The sequence below is a fragment of the Geotrypetes seraphini genome, chromosome 10, assembly GCF_902459505.1.
Source record: "Geotrypetes seraphini chromosome 10, aGeoSer1.1, whole genome shotgun sequence".
Lineage (NCBI taxonomy): Eukaryota > Metazoa > Chordata > Amphibia > Gymnophiona > Dermophiidae > Geotrypetes > Geotrypetes seraphini.
In genome coordinates, this window is record NC_047093.1 from 56,889,815 (window position 1) to 56,903,027 (window position 13,213).

Consider the following 13,213-nt stretch of genomic DNA (forward strand, 5'->3'; position numbering starts at 1 on the left):
CTTTTCCCTGGCATTAGATACACAAGACCCTTTCCTTTGGCATCTCACATAACCTACTTCTGAAGAATTCTCTCTCCCTCTTTTTTTTAAGTTGGTGTGGCCTCTAGGTCATCCTGCTCCGCAGCAAAACTATAAACACTAAAATATAAGCTAAAAAAAAAGTTCATATACTCATCTCCTTGCAAATCACAAAGGTGGTGGCTAATCCTAGAAGCCAAAAGAATGAAAATAAAAGGGACCCTAGACACTTTTTAAAATTGGTATTACTGGCCAATGCATGCTGTCTTCAGAAAGTACTTCAAAAACTCCATGGCTGAATTCTTCCCATTTTAATCAGAAAAATGAGCTAAGAAGAGTCCAAGAGTCTTTTCAAGAGAGATACAGTAATTATCATCTGGTTAGGTTTATCAAAAATCTATACACACATTTTCTCTTCTGTTTCTCAGTCTGATTGCTCTACCCACTTAATGTCACCCTGAGCATGCTCATTTGAAGATGATTCCCACCACCAACTTAGGTATGTTCTGTCTGGCCTGTCTCATGGCCATTCACATGTTGGTGTCGTGGCGAGATGCCTTGCAGAGTGATGCTGTTCGATTCTGTTGCTGTAGCTACTGATGGCGATGAAGCATCTTCAGGTGAAAGCATGGCACCATCCTGGCTCCAATATGCTTCGCACAGGGGCAGATCATTTCTGTCACACAGACTGTAGCTTTCCAGAACAAAACACGCCAGTCAGAAAACACACAGCAAGGTCCAGCACAGAATTAAGGAGCAACAGGGGTAAGGAGAGAGAGGGGTGGGGAGAAAAGCAAGATAGAAGCAAAGCATTAAGAAAATGAAAAAATATTGCAAGAAAGAATCTGATTTAAGCAGCAACATATAATCCACAATCCTGCACAGAAGAACATCATTCATCCAAATCTCAAACATTCAATGCCTTAATTCTGTCCTGCTCTTTTAAATTAGAACTGGCCATCACTGGGCTACAGAACTATCCAGCTTCATTACCTGTAAGTTTTAGGAAGCCTATCATTTATAAACCGGCAACAATGTAATGTTAACACCCCCTTTTCATGATGAAATAAAGCAGCACTGCAAAAATCAAATTTTAATTGGCTAGTTGAAGCTATGAAGACATACACAAAAACCTTTTCCATACACCTCATGCCAGTGATAACAGAATGTCAGACACCCTATTTTATATTATAAACAGTATGGGATGTTTAGTGGAGGTAGTTACTGCACTGCCCATGCAAGACTTCAAATATGATATAAATCTAGAATAACTGAAAGCTATTAAGATGGACTTAGGGAAATCTACTGCTTATTTCTAGGATAAACAGCATAAAATCTGTTTTACTCTTGGGATCTTGCCAGGTACTTGTGCTTGGGTTGGCCGCTGTTGGAAATAGGATACTGGGCTTGATGGACCTTCAGTGTGCTCTAGTACGGCAACTCTTTATGTTCTTATGAAAGGCATCTGACCTAATTTTGAGCAAGTCCTGTTTATATCTTTTGGAGTTCAAGTAATAGTTTATTGATTGCTACAGTGTTATAAATCAGAACTGTATGACCTGAAGAAGATGGAAAAAATAAATCAGACAAAAAATATACAAGGTAATCCCAAAACAAAAATAATACACCCAAATGATGTATGATATTCTATGGCACTTTATATACTGTTTATCCTTACCCAAGATCAGAATATGGTACATACTGGGCAGATTAAAATACAAATACCCAAATGAGCAGAAGGAGAAGGCTCAATAAGTTGACACATATATATTAATGCTGTGAAAGGAGAAACCTAAAAAGTTATCAGCTCTGGAAATAAAGACAGCACCAGGTCCAGGGCATAAGAACCAGTGCAAGATTTTAAAAAGCAGTACATGCAGAAAAGTCAAAACTATACAATCACAAGTTTACCTTTATTTAAAATTCTGTTCAAGCAGTATAGCTGGGAGTCCACTGGTTTTATTGATAAAATAAAAAGACTTATGAAATGAAAGATTAACATTTACTATCAAGGTTTAACTTCAAGGCACAGTTTTAGGGAATACAGAGAGGCACGATGGTGGAACTTACAGCACAGGTTCTGAGTACATTTATAGAAGTGGTTCCTTTGTATAACATTTCATGATCTTTTCTGATCTTTATATTTACATATCAGTGATCCAGGATATCAGCTTTAGGGAGAGGGTACAACAATTAAAAAAATTTCCTTATTCACTATTTATTTATTTAAAAATTTATATTCCACGTATTGACTACAAATTACATACAAATCAACTTGAGCTCCATATTCAAACAATAGTAAAACAGGTAACAGGAGTTGCTTTAAAAGGAACATCTTGAACTGTAGTTTTTAGATAAGATGCTGATTCTAAGACAAGCTTTTTGTGCTAATTTCCTATGCAATGGAAGTAGGAAACAAAACTTAGCAATGCATCTCAACTGAACTGCTCCCACACATCACTGACTTCACATCGCATCACACTGATATTTAATTTTCAGCATCACTCTGCAGGCAAATAACTAAACTTGATTTGACCTGAATTCACACAGTCCCCACACAGAAGAAACCTATTTCTAGATGGATTTTAAGAGTAGAAAAATTCCTTACGGGATACAATTTAGGAATGGTTACCAGATGTCTGGATTTCCCCGGACATGTCCTCCTTATCGAGGACCTGTCTGGGGTTCTGGATGGCTTTTCAAAACTTGGCACTTTGGGTTTTGAAAAACTTTCAGCTAGCAGCGACATCGGGACGGCATTGACGCACGCGTGGACGCAACACGGTGATATCACATGCATGCATGTGACATCATCACCTCACACCAGCACATGCACAGATGCCTTCCCGACAAGCGAAGTTTGTGGGGGTGGGGCTGGGGTGCGGGTCCGGAATTTCATTATGGAAAATCTGGTAACCCTAATTTTAAGCACATATGTAAAAACAACTAAGCCTGCGTCCTACGAGTCCAACAAATTTGAGTATTGCCAGTGGCCTTAAAGATCTGGACTAGCGATTTAAACTATATCCAGATTATGATAAAACAGAGCATCTTAGTGTAGTCATTGTATTAGAATTATATAAAAAATGGTTGTAGAGCACCTTTCTTATGGGTCCTTTTATAAAAAGTGTGCTGCTTGGCAGCACACCTTTGTAAAAGCCCACCTTAGGGAGAAGGAATTTTTAAAAATGGCAATTTAAAATTTGGAAAGCTGTGGGAGCGAGAACACAAACAATTTAGTACTAAGAAATTCCAGGCACTTTACAAAACAGTGTGATCCTGCAAGCCTCTGCTTGCCCTGGATCGGTAGCCTGGGTTTTGGCCAGGTACTAGTGACCTGGATTGGCCACCGTGAGAACGAGCTACTGGGCTTGATGGACCATTGGTCTAACTCAGTAAGGCTATTCTTATGTTCTTAAAAAGTACCTTAAACAGACAAGAGATTTGTGTCATATGCTAGCAGTGCAAGAATTTAGGTTTTAGGAGGTGCAAAGTCCCAGGAGCAAAGAACTCAGATAATGGGAAAGTAAAGTGCTGTGCTCTGCTTCATGAGAAAGCAAACAAAAGCCAGTGTCAACAGATTATATTATAATATGAAGTTCACTACACAACGGGGTTTTCAATCTGTTATTTAAAAAAATAACTAGTATAAATCTGAGAGGTGACAATTACTTATGATATAATATTTTTAATATAGACAATTTTTTTAATATTATGCACTTATATAGAAATCTCTTTGGTGCGGAACTCATTTTCAAAAACTGTGCCACAATAACCATATGAAAAGGAGAGGTACTTTTGAAAGAGCGAATCAGTTTGGGTCAAAATGAATAAGCCAAATCTACTCCTATTCTGCCAAAATCTGGAGATCTGGACATGACTGAATATCTGGAGACATTGTGCCATATTTTTTTTTTTAATCAAGCTGTATAACAGATCTTTAGCTCTTTCCCACAAAGATTTACTCATGTGGAAAATTTTTATTGGTATCTCTTAACTCACAAAATAAAAAGGATGCTGCTCATCCATGTTGGCACTAATGATACTGCCAGGTACTCCTGTGAAAGTAACAAATGTGACTTTGTGGTTCTGGGAGAGAAGGTGAAGCAGACAGGTGCACAGGTGGTATTCTCATCCATCCTACCTGTTGAAAGTAAGGGCCGATCAGAGAAGCACGCATCCTGGAGATGAATGTGTTGCTATGTGGATGGTGTCGAGAACGTTTTGGCTTCCTGGACCATGGGATGATTTTCCAAGGGTTTCTGAGCAAAGATAGTATACATCTATCAAAGAAGGGAAAAAGTGTCTTCAGTGGCAGGCTGATGAATCTACTGAAGAGGGCTTTAAAATAGACGTGATGGATCAGGGTGATCAAAGTCCCCAGGTGAGTATAAGCTCTCAGGTAAGTAAATCATTGAATACCTCTATACGGATGGGAAAAGGGGGCAATGTTTGGAAAGCGGTATATACTAATGCTCGAATATATAGGAAACAAGATTCTGGATCTAGAAGATGAGTTGGATATAGTGGCAATCACAGAAATGTGGTTCACGAAGAACCATGACTGGGATGTAGTTAAACTGGGCTATAATCTGTTCAAGAAAGACAAGGTAGGAAGAAATGGAGGGGGAGTAGCGTTATATGTTAAAGATCATATTAAAGCCACACAATTGCAGGATTATAAGGGCAAGGAAGAGGCACTGTGGATCAATTTGGAAAGAGTGAATGGTAAATAAATTTACATTGGTGTGACATACAGGCTTCCTTCACAAACGGAAGAAGTAGACAGAGAGTAGTAGAGATTCAGAATATATCTAAAAAAGGGGAAGTTTTACTAATAGAAGATTTTAACATGCCGGATATTGATTGGGGTCTTCTAGAAGTAGGAAAATCCTGGATTCTCTACAAGTAGAACTGTTTCCAGCAGTTGGCAATGGAGCCCATGTGGAATGGGGTCATACTGGACTTAGTGCTTACAAACTAGGAAGGTGTTTCCGATGTTACAGTGGGTGATCATCTGGCATCCAGTGATCACTGTATGGTACGGTTTAATATTAAGACAGGTATAGAGAGGTCTCATTCAAAAGTAAAGGTTCTAGACTTAAAAAAGCCCAACAACTTACTTTGATTGGAAGGGGGATTCCTTCATGGAACTGTGGTCTGGAAGGAGTAGAAATGCAGTAGGCAAAACTGAAAGGAGTTATTGTAAGGCAAGTAAGTAAGAGGAAAAGAAGGCCGCTTTGGTTCTCAAAAGTAGTAGCTAAGAAGGTAAGGAATAAGAGGTTAGCTTTCATAAACTACGAAAGATTGCAGAAAGAGGAAGACAGGCAAAAATATCTGGAAACGTTAAGAGAGGCTGGTCGAGTAATCAGGAAAGCAAAGATACAAATGGAAGAAAAATAATTGACACGGTAAAACAAGACTTTTTTCGCTATATCATTGATAGGAAGAAGTGCAAAAGTGGCATGGTGAGACTCAAAAGTGAAGGGGAGGAATATGTAGAAGCTGATAAAGAAGAGGCTGAATTGCTTAACAAATATTTGTTCTGTGTTCACGACTGAAGCGCTGGGAGCGGGACCACAGAAGACAAATGAGAATAGGGATGGAGGAGTGGTAAACCCTGATCAATTTTCAGTGGGTTGTGTTTGTGAGGAGCTAGCTAAATTAAAGGTAGACAAAAAGATGGAGCCGGATGGTGTACATCTGAGGGTGCTGAAGGAACTTAAGAAAGATCTGGTAGCTCCACCGACTGAACTTTTCAATGCTTCTCTAGAGTCGGAAGTGGTACCAGAGGGCTGGTTCAGGGCAGATGTGGTCTCTCTACGCAAAAGTGGAAGGAAGAAGTAGGGAATTACGCAGTAAGGCCGACTTCTGTGGTAAGCAAATTAATGGAAACACTTTTAAAAACAGACATAGAATGGTGAAGTTTCTGTAATCTGGTGGATTACAGAACCAGATTAATTTCTTTGACTGGGTGACCAGAGAATTGGGTAGAGGGAGTGCACTAGATATGGTGTATTTAGATTTTAGCAAAGCCTTTGACAGCGTTCCACACAAATGTCTAATAAATAAACTGAGTGCCCTTGGGATGGGCCACAAAGTGACAGGCTGGGTCAAGAACTGGTTGAGTGGAAGACAACAGAGGGTAGTAGTTAATAGAGATCGCTCCGAGGAAAAGGATGTTACTAGTGGTGTGCCTCAAGGTTCTGTTCTTGGATCTGTTCTTTTTAACATTTTTATAAGCGATATTGTTGAAGGGCTGTCAGGTAAGATTTGCCTCTTCATGGATAATACCAAAATCTGCAATAGAGTAGACAACCTGGATGGTGTAAATAACATGAAGAAAGACCTGGTGAAGCTTGAAGAATGGTCTGAAATTTGGCAGCTAAAATTTAATGCTAAGAAATGCAAGGTCATGCATTTGGGCTGCAATAACCCAAAGAACGGTACATTTTAGGGGGCGAAGAACGAGACGGAGCAAGTCACTTAGCGGGAGGCTCCTGCTACGTTGGCAGATTATACTTTACTTGCTTTTTCAGAATTTTTCTTATAATGCCGAAGCATAGAGGAAAACGGAGGGGAGATCTTCCTGCCTCCTCTGCCACATCGCTAACGCACCAAACTGCTATAACATCCTTTACTGTGCTAGTTGTTCAGGGCATATCTGCTGGTCGAGGGGGGTCGACCTCGATCATGGACAATGATGTCTTGTTGAGCCATGCTGGTCTGGGAGTTCTCCCACGCCCCGGAAGGCTATCTGGGACGTCGACTGTGCTACCGGAAATGGCAGGGATGAATACTCTATCAGAGCGGTCCAGCTCACTCCTGACCCCAGAGGCAGTTCCAATCTCGCTGGAGTTACAGCTATCGACAGCGTATGGGGGATCTGATGTTCAGCGAGTTTTGGGAGCTGAAGGATTTACTCCTAATCAAATGGATGTTTCTTCTACTCAGAACCTTCCTACTCTCCTTAGCCCACTGAAAAAAACAACTGTGATTGATATGGAGGCAATCTGGGATGCTATTGAAAGCCTGCATAAGGTATGTTCTCAATTTATTTCAACTTCACAAGTTTCTTATGTTCAAATAAAAAATTCAGAAGAAAAAAATTCAGCATCAAGATATAAGAATGGACAACGTTGAAAAGCAGGTCTCTGAATTAAAAAAATTCTTCCAACCAGCATTCTAAGGATAAAAGTTTGTTGATTAGGAAGACTGAGAACCTGGAAAATGCAAATAGGAACTTAAACCTTAGACTGATCAATTTTCCGGTCTCCTGGCTACAATCACCTAAAGAACTTTTTCACCTGTTCTTATCTTAACTTCAGTTCTAAAATATCCAGAGACAACTATGCCCCCACTACAGAAATTGTACTATCTAGGGGCTCCTTTTACGAAGCCGCGGTAGCAGCTTTAACGCGTGCAGCTTTTAATCACGCACTATCCCTGCAATAGCCGAAAAACTACCGCTTGCTCAAGAGGAGGCTGTAGCGGCTAGCGGTTTAGCGTGCGCTATTACGCGCGTCAAATCACTATTGCAGCTTCATAAAAGGAGCCCTAAATGTTCCTAAAGAATCTAATCAGGATATGGAGAACCAACCAGTGGATTTAAATCTTACAGATATTCCGGAATCTTCTCGGAGTGAAATTTCAGTGAGGGCTACATTGCTTGTGACCTTTGTCTTTTTACAAGACAAAGAAGCAATTCTTCGTCTATTCTTTAAAGCTGAGAATGTTGAATTTTTTGGAATTAAAATAGCTGTTTTTCCAGATGTTTCTAAGTGGACACAATTTCATCAGAAAAAATTATTAATGCTACGTCAATCTGTATTAAGTTTAGGAGCTACCTTTCAGGTGCACTTTCCCTGTAAATGATAAGTTTTCTATGAACCCGATCAATTACAATTTTTATTGGAGGGCAAAGCCGCTTCAGTGGCCCCAGAGAGGTCCACTGATATCACTACCCAGATTATTTAGTTGAAAACAATCGTTCTGCTCCTTAATTTTGATAATAATGATATGGGGTTTTTTTTCCTTGGATTGCAACTACCCTTGTAGTGCTTGTTTCTCTCTCCTTAAGTTGTGAACTGTCTGCATGGTACATCTATGTTAAATATTAAATGTATTATTTCCTTATTGGATATTGTTATTTTTCCTCAAAGTTTGTTCTTTCTTTTATGTAAATAAAAGATAAAAAAAAAAAAGAAGAGCGGGACTTGGGTGTGATTGCATGTGATGTTCTTAAGGTGGCCAAACAGGTTGAAAAGGTGACAGTGAAAACTAGAAGAACGCTAGGGTGCATAAGAAGATATATGGCCAGTAGGAAAAAGGAGGTATTGATGCCCCTATATAAGACTCTGGTGAGACCTCTTTTAGAATATTGTGTACAATTCTGGAGACCATACCTTCAAAAAGATATAAAAAAGATGGAGTCGGTACTGAACAGACTTGCACGGTCTGTGTCCCATATGTGATGAATTGGTGTAGGATTTGGCTAGGGAGGGCATCAATGTGAACTCCACTAACTTGGAACATGAGGATGTTACTGGCCAGACTTTATGGTAGATATCCTGCAAACAGGATGGTTGGATAAGCTGGAGTGAGCTTGGACAGCAACTTCAGCATTTGGAACCTAGGCCAATACCAGGTGGATTTTACAGTATATGATAGGGGATAGAGGGGTATAGATAGAGGATTGCTGCACAGGTCCTGGACCTGTTGGGCCGCCGCGTGAGCGGACTGCTGGGCGCGATGGACCTCGGGTCTGACCCGGCAGAGGCATTGCTTATGTTCTTATGACCCAGAAATATCAAAGAAAAGCCAAGTTAATTTAATCATGTATTTTTAATGGGTATAACTAATGGGCAGACTGGATGGACCGTTTAGGTCTTTATCTGCCGTCATTTACTATGTTAATTATGGTACAGAGGAAGGCTACTAAAATGGTGCGTGGTCTTCGTCATAAGGCGTATGGGGAAAGACTTAAAAATCTCAATCTGTATACTTTGGAGGAAAGGCAGAAGAGGGGAGATATGATAGAGACGTTTAAATACCTACGTGGCGTAAATGCACACGACTCAAGTCTTTCATTTGAAAGGAAGCTCTGGAATGAGAGGACATAGGATGAAGTTAAGAGATGGCAGGCTCAGGAGTAATCTAAGGAAATACTTTTTTACAGAAAGGGTGGTAGATGCATAGAATAGTCTCCCGGAAGAAGTGGTGGAGACAAAGACTGTGTCTGAATTCAAGTAGGTGTGGGATAAGCAAGTGGGATTTCTTAGAAAGAAGAAGAGATAATGATTACTGCAGATGGGCAGACTAGATGAGCATTTGGCCTTTATCTACATCATATTTCTAATCTACTGTAATGCTGCAGCATCAACATCTTTGATACTGGTAAAGGTGAAAGGGGATGGACTTGATATACCGCTTTTTCTGTTTGGTTACAATCAAAGTGATTTACATATTTTAAAGACAGATACTTATTTTGTACCTGGGGCAATAAAGTGTTAAGTGGCATGCCCAGATTTACAAGGAGTTGCTCTAACCATTAGGCCACTCCTCTACTTTCATTAAGAGAACCAGTCAGTCCATGAGACTTATGTGCTGGTTTGAGGAGTAGCATCACTACCAACACCCTGAAGGGCTGTATCATTACCTTATCTCCAGTGAATTGGGGAAGTAAACTACTTCAGAGCATCAGTATCTCAGTGCTCTCAAGAGAGGCCCAAGAGAGGCCCAAGACAGGCAGAGATCCAAACCTCTTCATTCTCACTTGTTTGTTTGTATTATTTTACGTATGTTTTGATTATAACTTGCTGATAATTTGGGATTAGGCTATACGTTTTTAAATAAAAAATAAATAAATAAAAGCTGCATAGTTCATGTTACAAAATTCTCACTATAATGTGCTTGTTCATTAAATGACAGTCTGAAGGATGGGGGTGGAGTTATGGATCATTTATAACTTGGAAAATTCTTCCCCTACTTTCATTTTATTTTTTGCTTTGAAGAATAATCTCTTTATTTTCTTGTAAATAGTCCAAAAGTAGTTACGCTCTATTTCTATGTGGCAAAAACAGTGGAGGACAGTTTTCAGTTATGATGCAGTCATGTTTAAAAAATGTATATTCAATGGCCCTGATTCTATAAGTGGAACCTAGTGGTGCTTAGTTGATTTTCCACATAGAACCTAAATTTTTTAATTGGCTTAAATGGTGTCATAATTGAAAATGCCATTAAAAGCCAATTTTAAAAACCCACTTAAAAACCATAAAAGTTCTGCACAGAAACCTGCACTGTACCTACCAACGCCTAAGGGGCGGAGTTTGAGCATGAAATGACTTAGATGCCAGTAACTTAGGCCAGGAAAATCCTGACCCAATATACCAGCAACTAACATTAAGATGCTTAACGACACCTATATCAAGTTAGGCGCCACTAGGCATGATTCTATGAAAGACATCTAGCAGTTGATTGACAACCATGCCGAATGACGCCTAGCCATTAGATGCCATATATAGAATCAGGGCCAGTATGTCTATACATACTCTCAGCATCACTGACCCTATATATTACATGATTACCACCACTGCTGCTATATGTTAGGCCACAATGTTGCTCTATCTGGAACATTTTTGGAGCCCATCCTTAGGCCAGTTAAAGAGGTTTTCAGCCTAATACTATCCAAATAGTAGCCCAAAATACACATATAAGGAAGTCATATATTCACTGGTCATCAGTGAACATATCACTGGCCTTTAATATTGGCCCAAATGCTATTACAGCTGCTGTTCAGTTATATTGACCCAAACCAGGACTAAGATCCCCACAGATCTATGGTGACTATATAAGGCACAAACATTACAGCAAAATTTGACAATATGAAATTGTTTTATGCCCATGGACACATTACAAGCCAGGGATAGGATGTGGATTCACCATAGGGTTGAATAAGGCAATTAAAATGGCTGGCATGAACCAGCTTTTTTCACAAGATTGAATAAGTATATACTAGGATTTTTTTTTTTCTTTTATAGTACAAATAGTTACTACACTCACACTGCATAATGAGCTGGTTAAGCTTTGGCTTGTATCCTTGAGTTATTGACTCATCAGCAGATGATTTGTTCATACCCTATTGAGGACAATGTAGATCTTCACATAACTCAGTGTTGCCGTTACACTTCCAAGCATAGGGAGGGAAACAACAGTGGCCAACAAAATCCTTCTAGGAATCTATAACCCAATATGGGATAGTTTTTTGGACAAGCCTTGACATTTCCACTATATAAATCTATTTAATAGTAAACTTTCAAATCTAGATAAGGAATTTATTCCCCCCCCCCCCCCCCAGAACATTTGAACTGCTGACGCTCGATCCAGACTGTAAGCAGTGCTCCTTCTGTACAGTGGCAACCTCCTTCTTAGGAAATGTAGCATAATACAGCATCACTGGTTCATCACATCCCTCAGTTACATAGTACCTGCATTGCACAAACAGATTTCTTTTCCTAAACATTGCTTTCACTTTGGCACATGCAAGTCCTTGTTCCTATTTGTACCTGGAGGAGTAATATTCTTCTTCCAGCTCATATAGGTCTATGGAGATCTCATCCCGCAGGGAGACAAGCTTCTTGTCACAGTCCTCCTGCAGGCTGCGCAGCTGCTGATTCCTCTGATTGATTGCTTCATTTACCAAGGGAAAGTCATTGAGGATCAAAAACTGCTTCAGATCTGAAACCAATTTCATCAAGGACTCACCAGCACGAACCTTTCAAGCAAGAAAGCAAAGCATACTGTATATTAAATCAAGAAGAAAGGTGCCATGTGTGAAAGGAGTTTAAACTCATTTAATCCCCAAAGGCCCCTCTATTTTAAGCCAATTTCTTTTTTGGAGTAGTTGAAATTTTGAGTCAGTGGAAGGGGAAGTGTACAGTTATGCCTCCTCTGTGGGCAAGGAAGCAAGGAAATGCCCCAGATGTCTAGTGTTCCTGCTCCACCAATTTAATAAAACTATTTGTACAACTTGTGGTATTTTCTTTTTATTAAAACTACTAATCTCCTCCCCTTTCGCACAAGCTCTCCCTCTCGTGAATAACACATTAGTCAACTCCTAGAACCTTACCTTCCAAAAATATTCTGATTCCTAAATAAGCATCTACCTCACTATCCAACAAACTTCTTACGTCATTGTTAGGTAATTTCTCTTCTGTAACCCGTATATACTGATATTCTCCACTGTATCCTGTTATCACTTGATTCTCTGCTATGTAATTCTTTCAGAAAAATCCAGATATCTTATAATTGAATCCTCTACCACACCATGTAAAGAACATGAATCACTGTTATGTAATTCTCTAGGTAATCATTGTTACGTAATTATCTCGGTAATGTCCAGATTTCTTCTAATTTGTAATCTGCCTAGAACCACAAGGCACAGGCGGAATAGAAATCACTAACGTAATGTAATGTAAAACAGTACGTAAGACATCTAAATGGGGGTACAAAATCATTTCAGAAAATTTACTATTATGATTACCACTCTACAAAGTTTGGTAGTGTTCAAAACATTCTACACAATCTTCAAGTTCCAGAACTGAAAAGTCCTTGAACTAGCTTAAATCTCTTTAACAGCATGAAAGACATGCTACAGAAAAAATCAGATCCCTTTAGTTTGATATTTACCTGTTTAAACTATTTTGCTGACAGGTGACCAAGGATTACAGAACCGGTTAATCTGCTCTACACTGACCTGCACTCGTATATTCCAAATCAACATATTTTGATTTCTCAAAAAGAAAACAAACATGACAAAAAATCCCTAAAAAATAAATAAATAAATAAAAACCAGAGGATAACTAGAAGGTGAAGCTCTAATTCATGGTCGATTCTACTGGTGGTCATTTTTTGCCAGGTCACTGATCTGAAATCCTTTCTGAACCTACTTCTTTATTGCAGCTGGAGTAGAAGGTGGAATCCCTGCTATCCCCAACCTAATAATTTAAAAAAAAAAAAAAAAATCATCAGCACTAACTGCATTAACACACTCTAAATGCTAAGACAACCATAGGAATATAATAAGCATTTTAGTGTTAAGTGTGCACTAAATTGGTTAGTGCTCCTTGAAGGCCCCCCCCCTCCAGTGTAAGTCGAACCCCGACAGCAGAAAGCATTTCTGATGGTTTGGGATTGT

At 39.3% G+C, this 13,213-nt stretch overlaps 1 protein-coding gene across 8 annotated transcripts in view; it reads right to left on the reverse strand.

The window, feature by feature from the left end:
• Positions 1-314: 314 nt before the first annotated feature.
• Positions 315-13,213, reverse strand: part of MED22 (mediator complex subunit 22) — a 29,515-nt gene continuing 16,616 nt past the window's right edge. For 4 of the 8 annotated variants that reach the window (XM_033959943.1, XM_033959941.1, XM_033959944.1 and 1 more), the window contains exons 4-6: positions 12,966-13,013; positions 11,583-11,791; positions 315-712 (exon numbers count right to left, since the gene is read on the reverse strand). In XM_033959943.1, the coding sequence (XP_033815834.1) occupies positions 514-712; positions 11,583-11,791; positions 12,966-13,013 (456 nt within the window). In that variant the 3' untranslated portion in view covers positions 315-513. Of the gene's footprint in view, positions 713-11,572; positions 11,792-12,965; positions 13,014-13,213 lie in introns of those variants that run through there. The other 4 variants (XM_033959945.1, XM_033959947.1, XM_033959946.1 and 1 more) reach the window with 4 other exon arrangements.